Source organism: Narcine bancroftii, chromosome 11 (assembly GCF_036971445.1).
Source record: "Narcine bancroftii isolate sNarBan1 chromosome 11, sNarBan1.hap1, whole genome shotgun sequence".
NCBI classification, from domain to species: domain Eukaryota; kingdom Metazoa; phylum Chordata; class Chondrichthyes; order Torpediniformes; family Narcinidae; genus Narcine; species Narcine bancroftii.
This window is the reverse complement of record NC_091479.1, coordinates 102,021,216-102,039,011: the sequence shown is the minus strand read 5'-3', so window position 1 is coordinate 102,039,011 and position 17,796 is coordinate 102,021,216. Positions and strand designations below refer to the sequence as shown.

Genomic DNA, 17,796 nt, shown 5'->3' with positions numbered 1-17,796 from the left:
GACGGGATGGGCGGGAACCCCCCCTCGTGCCGCCGCCCAGCTGCCGCGCCTGCGCTCGCCACCGCCCGGCTTGGAGCACGTGGCCACTGGCGCCTGGGCACTGGGATCTGATCATGGAAAATGATCAACGTTAGAGGGAAAGATTGGCTGTCCATTACACCCTTCTATCCCCCCTACCACACACACACAAACACATGAACAAGAAGCTCTATTCACAGGACATCACTAGCATCTGGCACAAGGAATTGAAAAGGGCTAAACTTCACTGGTGCAGGGCAGCTGCATCACCAACCTTCAACCTTGTGTATTGGGGCATCCAGGTTGGCAGCGGACATCCTCTTGTGGCATTATCAACATCTGACCTGGTGGCCATTTCCAACGTACCACGATGGAGGGCAGGCTCGGTGCCAGACTGAGTCTTATAGGGAGGAGGGGGGGCTTTACGATAACCTGGGAAGGGGGGAGTCACAGTCCAACACTCGTAAACTTGCTCAGCAGCGGCAGAGCTGGTACCCACCAACTGAACAACTGGACGGTCACTAGCACATGCCAAGCTAGATGCAAGTGACACTCTGTGCACGTTAGTGACGCGGGGGGGGGGGTGGGGTCACTGTCATAAACTCTGGGAGGAGGGGGCTCCGCCATCATCACACTTCCCCCTCACTGCGTGTGTGGCAGTCAGTGCATCGTGCTTCCTCCTCACCGCGCACAAGAAGAAACATGGCCATGCCGTGCCGTGCCCTTTTCTGCCTTTTAATTTGCCCTCTATTTACCTACACCCCCAAAACGGAGGACAAATTAACGTCCGGGTTGAGGTGGCGCCGGATAGAGGACAGAGGGCTCAAAAGCTGGACTGCCTGGCCCAAAACTGGACATCTGGCCACCCTAGCTGCAGCTGGTGTGGACCCGGGACAGCGCTGGTCCAAAGGGTCAACTGTCTGATCCTAATGCCGATGTTCCGGGAGCTGACAGTGTTTTTAAAATAAAGTCTCGCAACTGCGAGGTCTGTGCCTAAGATCGTAGTACCTGTGCTGGGCAGTGTACCACATGAGGTTGCAGACTCTGGGGGAGCAGAAATAAAGGGGAGATCATCCAAACCTGAGAAGCAGAGATGACCCTACAGAGAAAGTGACCATGACAGTGGACCAGTGTGGGGCTCAACAGCTGAGAGACCCACACAAGCTGCGGGCTGCTGAAGGCTGGCTCATGGGAATCAGGTATCGGAGCTGGGATAAGAAAAAGGACAAGAAGGGGTCCTGAAGGGCCTCGGAAGCTGAAGGCTTCTTGATCATGTCAGAGGTTCGGATCTGCAGCTTGGGTTTGTGATGGATCGAACAGTCTGTATGGCTTCAGAAGCTGCAGGAGTGGTGGAGGTGAATTCACGAACACTCAGTGTCTCTGAAGGGATTCTTTTGCTTCTCTTACTGTAAGGGGAGCTGGGCAACACTCATAGCAACGCTTTGCCTTATGTCAGGCAGAAGGCAATTTTGTGTAATTTTACATGTTCAATGGCATGACGATAAAGGAATCTGGAATGAAGTTCAGCAACACTGATGAAAGCTGTTCTGTTATTATTGACCAAAAAAGAGCTGCTGTAAGTATACAGCAGGCCAGGCAGCCATCATGGGTATTAATAGTCAATCAACGTTCGAGGTCAGATGCTGCCTGACCCTCTAGGTTCAAGAACAGATATTTTTCAACAGATATCAGTCTCTTGAACCTCCCCATACTACCCTACTATAAACTACTCCAGGACCACCAAAGAATCTGTCTGTACCATTGAAACATCACTTGTTTTGCACCAACTCATCTGTGAATATTTGTTTATCTATCCTGTTTGCTTTGTCTCAGCAGGTAGCAGTAATTTATTTATACTGTTGTAATTGGTGTATCTTACACCATTGAACAAATGTATATGTCAGGAAACATCTCATCTCAGGATTCTCTCATGGAAACTGCCCTGGAATCATTTCTTTACTAAGGAGGAAAAGAATCTTTGTAATTCTGTACATCAGTGAGCTGTGGAGCCTCATTGACTATATTCAAAACAGTTATCAAATAGATTTCTGGATATTAAAGAAATTAAGCTACAGGGACATTTAGGAAAATAGTGTTTCGAGGTAGAATATCAGTTAGGATTTTATTGAACAATTAAGTACACTTGAGAGGCCAAATGGTGTATTCTTGCACAGTACTCAAACATGCTGGAGAAACTTAGCAGAACCATCCATAGGAGGTAAAAGACAGCTTTCATTTCAGGCCAGAACCCTTGGAAATGTGGAAAAAACAAACGACTGAATAAAAATATCGGAGGTGGGGGGGAGGTAAAGGAAGCATTGGTTAAGAAGTAATCGGTGGAAACAGGTGGGATAGTAGAAAAGAAAGAAGCTGAGAAGTGATCTGGGAAGAGGGCTAAGAAGGGAAGCTCTCTGATAGAAGGAATGGACAGCTAGCGTTACCAGCCCACAAATTATAGATAATCGACGTATAGATTTTCGCAGGGAAGGGCTTCAGGAAGAACACACTCAATTTTTCTACCAGAATATGCAAGTGATTTTAATTAATTAAAATTGAGAATCTTTTAGACATTGAAGAGAATCGATTCATATCGAACATAACTGTCTTGAGGTTGGAGAAAATGGCTATTTAAGTCAGTATCAATGTGCACTTTATTAATAAGTTTGGTGTACAATATAATAATAATATTAGGACTACACAAACATTATTCAAGTAATTAAAATTAAAATGAGAAAATTCTTGAAATTCTACACGGCAACCTGAATTCATATGAAATTCTACATGTCATTAATGAAACAATCAATACAAAATAAATAAAACCTGTCTCAAATGAGCTTCTCAAACATTGTGCAGTGAGCACAACATTTCTGTTGAATTAGGTAAATTAATATGTGAATTTATAGGATTATATTGGATTCCTCATTATTGATTTTAATGTAGTCTTTAACGTTTTCAATGTAACTAATGCACCTTGCCTGCAGGAATCGAAGTTCTGTTAATATGTCTGTTTCACCCTCACACCTTCCGAAACCCAAATGTCTGCCAAAACTAATCAACTACTCAACGTTAATAATTATGAGCAATTTCTCAGATGCATTGATCAAAGTACCTCAAAAACTTGAATATTAAAAATTAACAAGAAGCAAGTAAGTTAATTACAAATGGATATAAGTGAAGACCAATAAACTTTTGACAACAAACTTCAACTTCAAACAAATAATTATTACGTTTATTTTTTCAGAACAAACAAAAACCAATATAATATAATCACAGAAAATTATGGAATTATGGGGGAAAAGTTGCAGGGTCAATGTTTCTGGTAAATAACCTTTCAGTCTAAAAAATTCTTCCAGTTCTTTTCCTCTCTGTCAAGTATTGTCTGATAGTTCAAATTTGTGGAGCCGACACTATTTTGGTCTTGTTCTTTTTCACAATAAAACACATAAAGATTGATACTTTGTCCCTGAAGTTATATTTTGTACAGTGTGCCAAAAGAGTTGCTTAAATAGTTTTTACCACTCAGTGGACTATGCAAAGCACATATTTCTTTCTTAATGCTTGAATTTGCCCTGTATGCAATTATCTTCATCAGCCTGTTAGTAATGAGACTTTCGATAAGATTTTAAAAAGGCTAAGGGGAGAAAAAAAAGTGACCACCAGCAGTTTTCCTCCATTTTAATGGCTGAACTTTAAATCAGCTTAATTTCTTTCTCTGGAGTAAGGGCTCAAGATGACAAGGAAACGGAGGAGTCACGCGATGGAGTAGTGGCCGGACGGTGAACTCCAGCCCTCTCCAGAAAAGTCGGGAAAAACAAGAGAAAACACAAAGGCACAGAAATAAAAGTTACAGAAAAGTGAGTATAAAGGTGGAAAGAAGATGGCGACAAAAAAAGAAAAGTCGAAAGCAACGGTAAGAAGAGAGGAAGAGAAGACAAAGGAGGAAAAAGGTGAAGGCCTTACCTGTCCGAAGAGGCCCGCTGCGGAGAGAGAAACCCGCTCCCTCAGGTCGGTAAATAATGGACTACAAAAATGGCTCGCAGAGCCGAGTAAAAGTGCGCAACCGCGCATGCGCGAAGTTTCGCGCATGCGCGATGCGAATGAAAAAAAACACACCGACGGGAGGGGGGACCAGCTGGGGAGTTGATCTCCACAGCCGGCAACGACAGCTGCAGAACACCTGCAGCAAGAAGAGACCACAGAAGACAACAGAAACAAGAAAGAAGAGGAGGAAAGGGCAACAAAGAAACAACAGATGGCCAACCCAGAGGAAGAAGAAGAGGAAGAGTATGGTGAAATAGAAGAAGAAAAGAGAGGCAAGGTAAAGGATATACTTGCTCTTATTAGAGGATACATGGAATCATTTAAAGAATGGCAAACACAGGAATTTAAGGATTTAAGAAAAAGAATAAACAACACAGAAGAGAAAATAAATAAAATGGAGATGACCTTAACAGAAATGGGAAAGAAAATGGACAAGATGGAAGAGCGGGCAGTAGCAGCAGAAATGGAGGTAGAAGACTTAAAAAAGAAATTGGAGAAATCTAATAAAAAAACTAAAGAGACACAAGAACTACTAGCTCAAAAAATAGATACAATGGAAAACCATAACAGAAGAAATAACATAAAGATAGTGGGCCTTAAGGAAGATGAAGAAGGCAAGAATATGAGGGAGTTTATAAAAGAGTGGATCCCTAAGACCCTAGGATGTCCAGAACTACAGCAAGAATTGGAAATAGAAAGGGCACATAGAGTATTGGCCTCTAAACCACAACCACAACAAAAACCAAGATCTATTGTAGTAAAATTCCTAAGATATACTACAAGAGAAAAGGTACTGGAGAAGACAATGGAAAAAGTAAGAGAGGGCAACAAACCACTGGAGTATAAAGGGCAAAAAATCTTCATTTATCCAGATATAAGTTTTGAACTCCTAAAGAAGAGAAAAGAGTTCAATACAGCAAAGGCGATTTTATGGAAGAAAGGGTATAAATTTATACTAAAGCATCCAGCGGTATTGAAAATATTTATTCCAGGACAACAAAACAGACTATTCTCGGATCCAGAAGAAGCACGAAAATTTGCAGAACAATTACAAAAATAGACTGAGGGAGGAAGACGGGTAATGAGAGTTAAGATGATCACAATTGATATGTATGTGGGTAAAGACAAAAATAGACTGAGGGATGAAGACGGGTAATGAGAGTAAAAATGATCACGATTGATATGTATGCGGGTAAAGAGGTATAAGAGTGAATAGAGACAAGGAGCATACGTGAATGTATCTGTACTTAGAGGAAAATATAGATAGTATAGACAAGAATTAATAAGGGAAGGTAATGGAATAGAGAGAATAAGGAGGGAATTAAAAGAGTGACCTTTGTGACATATGAAAAGTGAAATCTTTTCTGGGGGAGGCGGGGTGGGGGGAAATAGCGGTCACTGCAAAATCAGTTGACGCTTGCGAGTGGATTCGCAAATCCAAATGGAGAGGGGAGATGTGGTTGTCCGACAAGGGATAAAGGACAACTCAGGAGGTGAATGGGAGATTGGGAATAAATAAGATAGAAATAGGAGAATAAGGAAAATGTTGGATGTTGTAGGAATGTTGTCTTATAAAGAGTTGAAAATAAGAAAACAGAAATGGAAAAGGAGGAAAGGTAATGATGGAAAAACGGAAAGAGAAGATAAACAAAATATAAAAGGGCTACGCTGAACTATATGTCTTTAAATATTAATGGAATACATAACCAAATTAAAAGGAATAAACTACCAAATTTAAATGAATAAATGTATTCCATTAGAAAAAATAACATATTGGTTAAGAAATAATATTGAAATATTCGTACAAGTATAGGAGCCTTACATTAAATACAATAGCGAAAACCTACCGGGGACAAACATTACCTAAGTTGATGGAAGGAGAAGGAAAGAAAAGAATGGACTCAGTAGAATTTCTGGTATAATTTTGTTGAATGACAACATTGTCTGACTGGATTAATGCAACCTAGATTGTATACCTAAAATGGATGAGAGGGGGGGTGGGGGGGTGGTTTGGGAGGAAAGGGGGGGGGGAGAAAAAGTCACTGTATATGTGTGAAAAAGAAATTGTGTATATCATGGCTAATGTGATTTATGGTGTGAAAAATAAAAAAAATTTAAAAAAAAAAAGATGACAAGGAAACAATGTAGTTGTTGTCTTGTGGCAAGTAGCAGAAATGACAAATAATGCTGTTTTGAACTATTTGATGCATATGGCATAACTGCCCTGTTACTCTGCATTCAATTAAATGTTATGTCAGATGTACATAATTTCTCCTTTTTTGTTTTTCTTATTTCTTCCATTGGGTTAAGTTTTTGAGAGCATAAATATGATAATAATGGTAAAGAGACTACCTTAAATATTTACCTTAACTCAATTATTTTTTACAAATCTTTTAACATTCAGCTCATTAACGATGGTATTGGTCATTGTTTGCGAAAATTAGAAGTTTATCAACTTGTTATGAGTTTGATCTTTTGGAAGCTGGATATGCATATTCCAATCATAAATTTGAATCCCATGAACTGCTATCAAACGGATATGTTTAGGTTAATTCACCAAAAGAGGGAGCCCTTTTATTAAAAACAAGACAAAAGCTTTGGGGAGTGTTTATTAAGTACATAAGGATGCCACTGAATCCCCAGCTAACAATTATGAATGAGGGTTGATGGTACAGCTGAAACAGAGGAATGAAAAAATGCCATGAAATGCATGGAATTTTTCTGGGGAGTTACCATAAAATGTACATTATAGTAATTGATGTTCGTAGCAGTAGGCACTTTGACCACGAAATGGAGGCTGACCCAAAATCTGGTTTCCATTTAGGATATTCTGCAGAATACGGAAAAAAAGATACGTAAGTACTTTGCGCTAAGAAAATCTCTAATGCTGTTTGGAATAAGCTATTTATATTAAGGCATAAAACATACGAATGACGACTTCACGATCTGAATCACCTGATAATAGAAAGAGAAAAGAGAAAGTAAAAAAAGGTGCTGAAATTATGGTAATAATAGAAAAAGATAAACCTATTTGACTTAACTTACTGCACAACTTGTCCCTGCAAAAATCTGGACCACAATAGGTACAAGGTGCTCCTTTAACATATGGTAATTGTCCTCGACGATTGCCACTGCAAAAAAGTTGGATTCATAATTTATGGTACCACAAAATTAGTTGGTCTGTCGTGTGTAGGCCATATTGACAGAATGCAAATGAACATTGGGAGGAAATTTAGAAACAATGCTGAGTTTGGTAATGCAGATTCGAGATAGAAGATTAAACCTGATCTTATTGACTGATCCCTATATTGCCTTCTCGTCCAAATAGAATCCACATGATCTCATGGAATTAAAGAAAACAGCAAAAAATTCCTATCACACTTTGTGAGGACAATTTTGTTTCTAACCGCTGCTTCTAAAGTCAACGAAGAAATGCCCTGAGACCATGATTAAGAGATGCAATGCTCAATGCTCTCCTACATTTTTTATGTTGTAAGTTGTTTGCAATTTTATATATTTGAAAGTATAATTAATATTCTTACGATTAATGCCTTGCATTTTTTTAATATTTGGTTGTTGACAACAATGGGAGGTTTTCCAAGGAAAATGTCTTGGTGAAATTTGATAGGCAATAAATAACTAGGATTACAATAAAAGGGGTATGGACGAAATGTAGGGAAATAGGATTAGAACAGACTGGCGTTTTGGGATGAGTTGGTTTCGTGCGTGTGAGTCGGTCATTGTTAATTTGGATGTGCTTTTACAAGGTGTGGATTTAAGTTCTCCTCTGTGACCGCATATTTGCAGTGTTTACTTTTGATTATTCATTATGGCACGTTAAAGACAATATAAAAAGGAAATTAACTGTATAGGATGCAGCATGATGACCAAAGCCATTAAAGGATTGTGATGTGACATCTTCCAACATGTCCTGTATGTTTCCATTGATACCCAAATACAACTATTCATTAAACAGTCCAAGGCAACATTTTTTGACCAGTAATAAAATAAATTGATCCAATGGTGTATCAGGTTCATTATTAAACTGTTAGATTATTCATGAAAATATGTAACATCACCAAAAATGCGAATGCACCACTTTTAACACTGTAAATGTGGCATTTCAAACAATAAAGTAAAAATACTCACCAGGGAGCATAATTACAGACAAAAATTGTTCCTTTTGTCATTTTAAAATCTTCTATCCCTTTTGGACAATGATAAGCACCACAGCCAAGCTTATAAGAATCTCCCCATACAAGCTGGAAAAGAAGTAAATATTAGTCAATGTTCCTAAAATTAAACATATATGTATTATCCACCTAACGTAGAAAATTCGATGAAATATTTTCTCTTCTAATAATTTTTATCTGCATTTTTAAAATTTTTTTAAATTTTTCACACCATAAACCACATTGACCATGATACATACATTTTCCTTTTCAAATATATATAGTGTCATTTTCTCCCCCCCCCCTCCCTCCTCCCATCCCACCCTCCCTACCTTCCCCCCCCCCCATCCATTTAAAGTACAAAATCTAAGATACATTATCTGCATCATGTAAATGCTTGTTTCTATCTCTAGGGGACCACATCATTTAATTTGCACTTTTAAGTCTTTGGTTCTTTTTGACAAGAAGCAGTTCAAAGTTCAAAAGATTTTGCAAAGGGACAAACTCTTAAGTTCCCCCATTTCTAGGGACAAGGGAGGGATTTAACAATGCAGATTCAATCCCACTCTTTATAAAATATCTGTAGCCATGTTTTGCAGTTGAAGAGTGGAGGATATGTCCTGAAGTGCTAACTAGCAGCACTGTTAACTAAATAAGACCATGACTCTCTCATGAAATACTTCAAACTAAGTACTGCAGGCCATGTGAAAGTATTCTACTCAAAGCAACTCTATCAACACATCTAGATGCTTCTTCAAAAGCCAACCAACTACTTGGCCCTAAAAACTTTAGGTCCTCAGTGGAGATCTGTCACAATCCCCTCCCCGGCCCCCCCCCCTCCCCCCCCGGACCTTTCCATGTGAGGCATTTTAGCAACATCTAGTGGTTCGATATTCTAATGAACTTGCTTTCAATAAATAGTGTGAATTTGTAAAATGCATGAATGAGTTACATGAGTTAGCCTGTGGAAGGATTAGGCTCTTTTTCTGGGCAAGGAAAAAAGGTTGTTATTTGGTATATAGTGACATTTGATCTTGAAGAAATGGTCATTATACACAATAATGCCCAGCTTTTATCAACCTTCTGCAGCCATTTTCTTTTGAACTTTGCCATCTTTCCAGAATGGTTTGCTAGAGCTGTTGGAAAGGGTTTAAGCTAGGTTGGTAAGGGGATAAGAACCTTATTGAAACTGAGTAATGCAAGTCAGATGATGGAGGAGTTGGTGAGACTGTGAGGAAGGATGGGCAGTGGATAGTGCATTGGACAGGTACATGGATAGGAGGGGCATGGAGGGCTAAGGACTGGGTGCAGGTCAGTGGGACCAGGCAGAAAAAAAGTTTGCACAGACTAGAGGGGCTGAAGAGCCTGTTTCTGTGTTGTAATGTTCTGTGGTTCTATTTGAATGGATTGAATGAGAAACAGTAAGGTTAAGGGCAATGAACAGAGCATGGACCAGTACCTGGAATTTCAATGCTGTGGCTGCTACAGAGACTTGGCTGACGTAAGCACAGGGTTGGCTTCTTGATGTTCATGGATTTAAATGTTTCAAAAGGGATTTGGAGGGAGGTAAAAGAGAGTGGGATGTGGCATTGCTAATTAGAAATGATACCATAACTGTAGAAAGTGTGGGTGGAAGACAGAAACAGGAAGGCAGCAATCACTCCATTAAAAGTATTCTATAGGTCCCCAATAGTCTCCAGGCTACTGAGGAGCAGATAGGTTGGCAGGTTTTGGAAAGGTGCAAAAATGATAGTATTGTTGTCATGGGTGATTTCAACTTCACTAATATTGATCAGCATCTCCTTAGTGCGCAAAAGGGCGAGATGGAGCAGAATTTGTTAGGTGTATCCAAGGATTCATGACAGTATGTGGATAAGCAAAAAAAAAAAAAGAAATAACACACTGGGTCTGGTACTGGGCAATGAACCTGGTCAGGTGGCAGGTTTTTTGTTGGGCGAGCATTTTGGAGATAGTGACCTCAACTTCACTCGTGTAAATTATTCCAGCCCCAATTGCTCACAAGAAGGTCACAGCCATTTAGGATACCACCTCTTTGACACCAAATTACACTTCTCCTATTATTGTTGAACAAACCCATGACCTCCAGTTTCTGAACATAGAACATGACAGCACAGGACAAGCCCTTCATCCATGATGTTGTGCTGACCTATATAAACCTACTCAACAATTCTAAACCTTCCCACACCCATAACCCTCTTTTTTTTTGCATCCATATGCTTGTCTCCTATTGTACTAGCCTCTACCACCACACCCGGCTATGCATTCCAAGTAACCACAGCTCTCTGTGTGAAGTACCCCTGTCGTCTCCCCTAAATTTTCCTCCCCTCAGCTTAAAATGCCTTCTGATATTTGCTACTGTAGTCCCAGGCAAAAGGAGTTGTCTGTCCACCCAAAGTGCATCACTTCACGCTTATCTGGATTGAACTCCATCTGCCACTTCTTTACCCAACTTTGCATCCTGTCTATACCCTACAAGAACTTTCTACACAAGCGTAACAGGCACACGGTGTATCATCACCATTTGCCTCCTTTTCAAGTGGGGATGGCACTGTGGTGCATCCTCGAATGCTTCTGCCTCACAGCTCAAATGACCCAGATTCAGTTATGACCTTGATGATGTCAGTGTGGGTTTTCCTGAGGTGCTCTGGTTTCTTTCCACATTCAAAATGTTTCACCTAGCCACAGTGAATTGCTGCTATGATATCTGTGAAAGGTAGAAATTGATGATAATGTGGGGAGAGTAATGGAAAGAGTGAAGGAGTCATGTAAGACAATAGGCATGGACTTGGTGGGCCGAATGACCTGTTTCTGTGCTCTGTTGACTGCATGAGGTTACAAATTGATCCGGCTTGGGAATATAAGGCAAAACAGCATTGTAACTGTGTCTCCATACTGGAACTCTTCAATGGCATATCCTACCACCATTTTCTTAAAGACAATTAACAAGGGGTGATATGTGGTATTCCTGCTTTCCATACCCAAATCTTATTAAAAAATGTAAATCATAGCATTTACTAAAGCATCTTGCACAATTTCCAACATCATCCATATCTATGATCTCAGTGGAATTGCTACGAGTGTCGACTGAATTATGTGTAAGTAATATTTTAAGCGTCACTTATAATGTGAACTGTGAGGTTATATAACTTTTCATAACCATTAAGCTTCAAGCCCTAATTGCTCAGATAACATTTCTGCATCAAGCATTTCTTTTATCAGTTTTCATTTCTGGACGTAAAATTCTTCAAAGAAGAAATTACACGAACTGAGGGCATGGTCTCAGGGTATAAGATCAAATTCCAGAGTAGTTTCTTTACAAATTGCATTGTAGAGTTTAAAGCTGAGATGTATTTTTTTCAGCATGTGGATGATACACAGAATTATAAACTTGAGAGCAGGTTTGAGGGTCTGCAGTTCACCACTTCTTTTGTTCCTAAAGTTATTCACCCTTACCGAGAGATGTTAATCATCCAGTTCCCACCTCAACCCAATTCATTTACAAGCAGTTTGTAGATAATTTCTACTGCATAGTTCCATTGGCTAGTTCTAAATGTATGACAAATAGTGTATTGAACAGGTAGGAAGTATCTCACGAGAAAGGTGAGGATTACCTGAGTGTAACGGTTACAGTTTTGTTTCTTCAAACATGTGTTTTTGTCATAATTAAAACGAATGCCTTCTGCAACCCATTCTTTTAGAGCTTCCTCCACAGAAAATTTGCCTGACGTAACATAGATGTTTTCTCCTATGCTTTCAAAGAATGGATGGCCTTTTCCTTTAATTTTCAGATGTGGATTATTTTTGAACTTGCATGTCTTGCTCCATGCTTTGGCAGTTTTTGCAAGTCCTGCATCCCAGCTCTAGATTTGTGAAAAAAAATAAAGTTACATATATGTAACAGCATTTTTAACCTTGCTCAGCTCATTCTGCGCATTATCAAAAATAAAATAATGGAGCTGTCACTTCTATATCGAATGCCACTTTTCATTCTCCATTATTTACAGTTGTGAACCCTCCCCACTGCTGTCAGAGAGCAGCGGCAATCATCAAAGATCCACACCACCTCTGTTCTAGCTGCTGCCATCAGGAAAGAAGTATAGGTGCCACAAGTCTCACGCCACCAGGTTCAGGAACAGTTGCCATCCCTTCACCATCAAAACAATAAATTCCATTAGGCACATATTTAAGGAACTTAAACTTAAGAACTTTTGCACTCCATTGATTTTTTTTCTCTCTGTATTGCACAGTCTGTTTATTTTCTTTATTTCTTTACATGTGTAAGTTGGGTTCAGTTTTTATTTGCATTGCCAATAAGAGGTAATTTTGCTTCACCCACAGGAAAAAGAATCTCAGGGTTGTATGTGATGTCATGGATGTTCTCTGACAAGAAATCTGAATGAATCTGAAAAGTTCAACAGCCACAAGAGCATAATGAATGAGTTCAGTTTCACCAAAGAAGCCACTTATCTTTGAATTAATCATCCCACTCATGTAAATGGAAAATTTTATCCATACTGCATTGCTAGAAACGTGCCAGTGTCTATCTTCATAATGGTAATACAACCTACGCCCCTTCTCTTGGGGTGCACAGCACATTTAAGTAAAGACTCATTTTCTTTTCACCTCACGTAACAAATATTTTTTTATGTCTTTTATGAAGTCGATAGGAGTATGGAAGAAACCAAAACGTGGTTGCTTCCCAGGGAAGGGGCCCCTAAACTTTGAGCAGAGTCCGAAGGGGGCCATAGCCAAAACAAAAGGTCGAGAATGGCTGATGTACAGCAGCCATTCTCAGTGGGGACCATGGACTGAAATCATAAAATTTTTTTTATCTAGTCAGTAGGAGAGAAGTATTGAACTAACTAAATGACTGCTTCTCAGGGGAGTGGGCCCATAATTTTTGAGCAGACTGCTAAAGGGGCCATAGCCAGAAAAAGGTTGAGAATGACTGAGGCAGATCACTGTGCTCAGCTCCTTAAAACAATCCTCTGCACTACTGAGACACACTATCAATGACTCCAAAGGCTGAGCGAGGAATGATACACATTAGATTTCAGCTGGTTCAACTCCACGTGCTCGAATGAACGGACAGGGATAGGGAGGCCGACCTTTATGGCTAGGTCAATGGGGGGGGGTGACAGGGGATTGAGTCATCAGTGGGCGGGCCAGCCACTTGTGCACAGAACAGTCCATACATATCACCACAATTATATTCATCAGCTTGTAAATATTTCTCTCTCTATTCACCTCACTTTTGAACGAAGAGAGCTTGTTTGCCAAGTTTCACTGTTGACTTAAGTTGGAAATCAAGAGTGAATGAAGATATAAAAGAACATAAAACTGGCTAGGTGCACAAAACCGTGGCACGTGGAGCTCCTTATTGGGATCTTGGAATAAATTGCAATGTTATTACATGAATCCAGAATAAAAAAAAGATTTATTAATGTTGAGAAATGAAGAATTTTATACATTTTTTATCATCAAAAACACTGTCACGTTGTAAGAATATACATATTACCAGTTGGTGACATTTGCTGATGTGTGGCAACAAACCACCATTTTTCTCCATAAACAATTTTTAGATTAAAGTTCATATATTTTCCAAGGGTAAATATTGTTTAATAATTTTGTTAAATTCTCTGTTCTGAACAATGCTTTTTTTTAATGTGAATTAGGAAGCATATTCTCTTTCAGTTGAACATAGATTTAATATTTTGGATTGAGTATTCAACATATAATATAAATTGCTGGATCTATCTTTCTAGTTTTGTGAATTTTCACCTCTGGTTTATTTTTATTTACACCCTCTGCTGCAACATCTTTTGCAGAAGAAACAATTCCTCAAAGGGTAAAGAACTGTATGTGTTAGAAATGTAAAATAATGAAAACTGCTGGAAATATTTGATGTATTTTTCAATTATTTCCTTGGAGTTCACTTAACTAGTGACCTATTGTGGACACACAAAATCTCCTCGCTTGTCAGGAGGGCGCAACAGCGAATGTGCTTCTTGAGAAGACTGAAGCAGGCAAGGCGACTTGGCACTACCATGTCAGGAGTGTCCTGGCCGGCTGCATCACAGTGTGGGTATGGTTGCTGCAGAGAAATGGATCGGAGGTCAATCCACAGGACCATGAGTGCCAAAGAGGATCAATGGAGTCTCCCTCCCCCCTCCCAAATTGACGTGATCTAGCCGGAATTGTTGTCTGAAAAGGGCACACAAAACCATTGAGAACCCCTTCCACCAGGCACACAGCATCTTTCAGCTGCTCCCATAGGGGAAGAAATACAGGAGGATCAGAGCCAGTGCCACCAGCCTGAGGAACAGCTTCTTCCCACAGGCAGGGAGAATGCTGAACGACCAAAGCATCTGCTCACACTGTCTGAGACTCTCATATTCATGAAACAACATTTATTTATTTGGAATATCCTGCCTTGATGAAACGTCAGATATGTATTTTTACCCTTGTTATGTAAAGGACACTGTTTGACCTGCTGAGTTTCTCCAGCATTATGTTTTTACATTTATTTGTACGCATGAATACTTGTCCTGCATATAATATATATATATATATATATGTGTGTGTATATATTGATATGTATGTGTATCTATGTGTATGTGTAATAGTTCATTTAATATGTGTGTTCTGTTTCGTTGTGTGTGTGCATGTTTTGGACCCAAGACCGGAGAACGCTGCTTCATCAATCAGGTTGTACTTGTGTAATCGATTGTAGCCTTTACTTCACTGACACCCAGATGAGCGATTTTGATGAAGTGGAAAGATAGTTTACCACCATGAGCTTGGAGAAAATTAGGTATAGCATGAAAAAGACCCTGATTGAATTTGACAAGATGTGGGGCCCATTCATGGACTACCATCATCGTTTGAATTCAGAGGCGTGGGCGCTGTGCGTGTGTGGTGTGGGGGGGGGGGGTTCCTGTCCATTGTCCAGATGCCGAGACTTGATTTGATGGTGACTGTGTTTAGTGGGAGGGGTAGGATCAGTATGGATTTTTAAAAAACTTTTTTCTTCTTTATAAGTAGAAGAGAAAGGTTTAATTAGATAATTTGTCCTGAAAACCTGGTCATGTCTGAAGTTTTGATTGAAGACAATTTATCAATTACTTCTAACCCCTTATTGTGCCTGATCAATATCTCACCTGTAATATTTCTCCCTTCTAGATCAATAAAAATAGAGTTTAAAATTGTGCTGTTCACAAACTTGACTTGGCCATGGCGGGAGTTCCCAGCGAAGGCGGGCCCGTCCTGCTGGCACCACGTGACGTGGCCCGTCCAATCAGGGCGAAGCGCGGGCAACCCCGCCGCCAGCTGCCGGCGCCGTTTCCCCGCGGGCAGTGGGTGAGTGTGAATTTATCCACCCCCCCCCCCGCACCACGAAACCCCGCTCGGCGTCGCCGTCGCTCCCGGTCGGCGCCGTTACCATGAGGAGCATGTTGGCCGCTCCCGGCGACACCGACGACCGAAGCCGGTTGTGCTCGTCCACGCATCGCTTGACGAACTCGGCGGTGGTGCGGATCGACGCGGCGGGGCCGGGCAGGGAGAGAGAGAGCAACGAGGGCAGCCACAGGGCGCCGACGGCCGCTGCCGCCATCGCCGTCATGGCGGGCGCCGGCCAGCAGGAGGCGCTGCGACGCGGGGGCGGGGCGGCGATGACGCAGGCGCCCTCGGCTCTTGATGCCCTTGTGACAGGCACCAACTTGGAGGGTGTTTGGAATGCTGGGTCTTGTAGTTTCTAACCTGAATGAACAGGCTGTGACCATTGCCAGGACAGATTGGCATTTAACCCTTGAGAGTACCCTCTGCTCACCCCTGCCAACCAGAGAAACTTCACCTTCTCTTGGTTTCCCACTCTGTGATACGTTACTCCCAATTCATCTTTATCTTCTGAATGTCTTATCAAAAGTCCTGTGGGAATCTTAAAAATTCTCCCCTCCAGTGAAAGAGTGAGCAAATTTCAAGTTCCCGGCAGTCACTATCTTGGATGAACTTGCCTGGACTCAACACACGAATGGCAATCACAAAGAAAGCAGGTCAGCGTCTCGACCGCTCCAGGAGTTTGCAGAGGTTTGGCGTGACGTCGGTATCCTTGGCAAGTTTCTACAGATGTGTGGTGGAGTGTGTGCTGCATCGCGGTCTGGTATGGGGACCCTGAACGTGAAGACTTGCAGAAGGTAATGGACATCACAGGCAGAACTCTGCCCACCATCGAGGACGTCTGCAGGGAATCCTTCTAGGGGAGAGCAGTAGCCATCATCAAGGATCCACACCACCACTCGCTGCTAACATCAGGAAAGAGGGAGAGGTGTGTAATGGAAGATTCTAACTGCTTTTTTAAAATTTGCAGCTCTGGGTTTTGCAAGGCTGACAACTTTCTTGTGTTTTAGAATCAGCAGACGTAAGCTAAATTCCACCGAGGGGCCAGAGATGCAGTTATCTGACTTAAAAGGACATCTGTGTACCAAGAACATTTAATCTTCCTGCTTGTTTTGGTCACAGACTGTCAGAAGCCTAGCCTTGATGCAAAATAAACCATTGTATTCAAAGTGAAAATTATGTTATTCGTTAGAAGCCTAACATGCTAGCTTGCTCGCTTATCTTTCTTGCTGTGCTGTGTGCAGTCGTTGCCTCGCTTGGACCAGTCCAAGCGCTGATAAGTATAGTTGGGAAGGGCTTGCATATTGTAGTGTGAAATGAGCTTTTGAATTTGTAAATAAACATTTGTATAATCTGAACTGCTCTCGGTGTGTGTGTCTATTTTCTTTCGGTAGCTCAAACACTGTGACCAATCTAAAACGAACAAAGTGAGAGGTATAAGTTTACCCAAGACAAGGTGCCACAAGACTCACGCGGCAGTTTCAGGAAATGCTGCTAGCTATCCACCATCATATTCGTCAACAACAAACTCAGGGACTCATTTAAGGACACTTCTGCATTTTATTGTTTTATTCTCTATATTGCATAATTTTCATTATGTGTTTACATGTGTACATTGAGTCAGGTTTTTTTTGCACTGCCTCACCCACAGAAAAGGAATCTGAGTTGTACGTGATGTCATGTATATTCTCTGACAATAAATCTGAATCCTGAAGTTAAAAATTATGATGTTTCCTTGCCCTGCTGCCTCTCTCCAGTTGGCTAGTGGAATTTGAGGGTTGTTTTTTTTGAGGAAATTATGGGAAATTGTCAGTGTCACACCACTGTTGTAGAGTCCTACAATATCAAAACAGGCCCTTTGGCCCAACTTGCACACACAAACAAAATGTCCCACCCACACTAGTCCCACCTGCCTTTGATTGCCTCAACTCTCTCTAAACCTATCCTATTCATGTAACTCCACATTTTTTTCTTAAACATTGCAATAGTACCTGCTCAACCATCCCCTCAGCCAGTTCCAAACACTCACTGCCCTGTGTAAGGAAAATAAAACTTCTTGTAGCTCTTCCCCCACCTCCCCCCTCCCCCTTAAATCCCACTTAGGGTGAAAGACTTTGTGTGTTCACCTACCTCTTATGAATTTGTATAC

The 17,796-nt window shown here is 40.9% G+C and overlaps 1 protein-coding gene across 2 annotated transcripts; it reads right to left on the bottom strand.

Moving 5' to 3' along the window:
• Positions 1–6,650: 6,650 nt before the first annotated feature.
• Positions 6,651–15,910, bottom strand: LOC138746245 (GLIPR1-like protein 1). 2 transcript variants are annotated; one of them, XM_069904321.1, is made up of 6 exons: positions 15,694–15,909; positions 11,864–12,112; positions 8,209–8,321; positions 7,105–7,190; positions 6,988–7,014; positions 6,651–6,889 (listed from the first exon to the last, which is right to left on the bottom strand). In XM_069904321.1, exons 1-6 carry the CDS (start codon positions 15,871–15,873, stop codon positions 6,789–6,791), a joined length of 756 nt encoding a protein of 251 aa, XP_069760422.1. In that variant the 5' UTR covers positions 15,874–15,909; the 3' UTR covers positions 6,651–6,788. The 2 variants fall into 2 exon arrangements, with proteins under 2 accessions (XP_069760422.1, XP_069760423.1); XM_069904322.1 differs by lacking the exon at positions 6,988–7,014 and having other exon boundaries at positions 15,694–15,910.
• Between the last annotated feature and the right edge of the window lie 1,886 nt (positions 15,911–17,796).

Bases quoted from the DNA above. Each gene is read 5' to 3' on its own strand.
- LOC138746245 (XM_069904321.1), bottom strand. From the start codon at position 15,873: ATGACGGCGATGGCGGCAGCGGCCGTCGGCGCCCTGTGGCTGCCCTCG. The intron at 8,322-11,863 runs GTAATCCTCACC...CTTCTTTTCCAG, and splicing joins ACTGTAACCGTTACACTCAG to CTTGTATGGGGAGATTCTTA. The intron at 6,890-6,987 runs GTATGTTTTATG...CGTATTCTGCAG, and splicing joins AGATCGTGAAGTCGTCATTC to AATATCCTAAATGGAAACCA.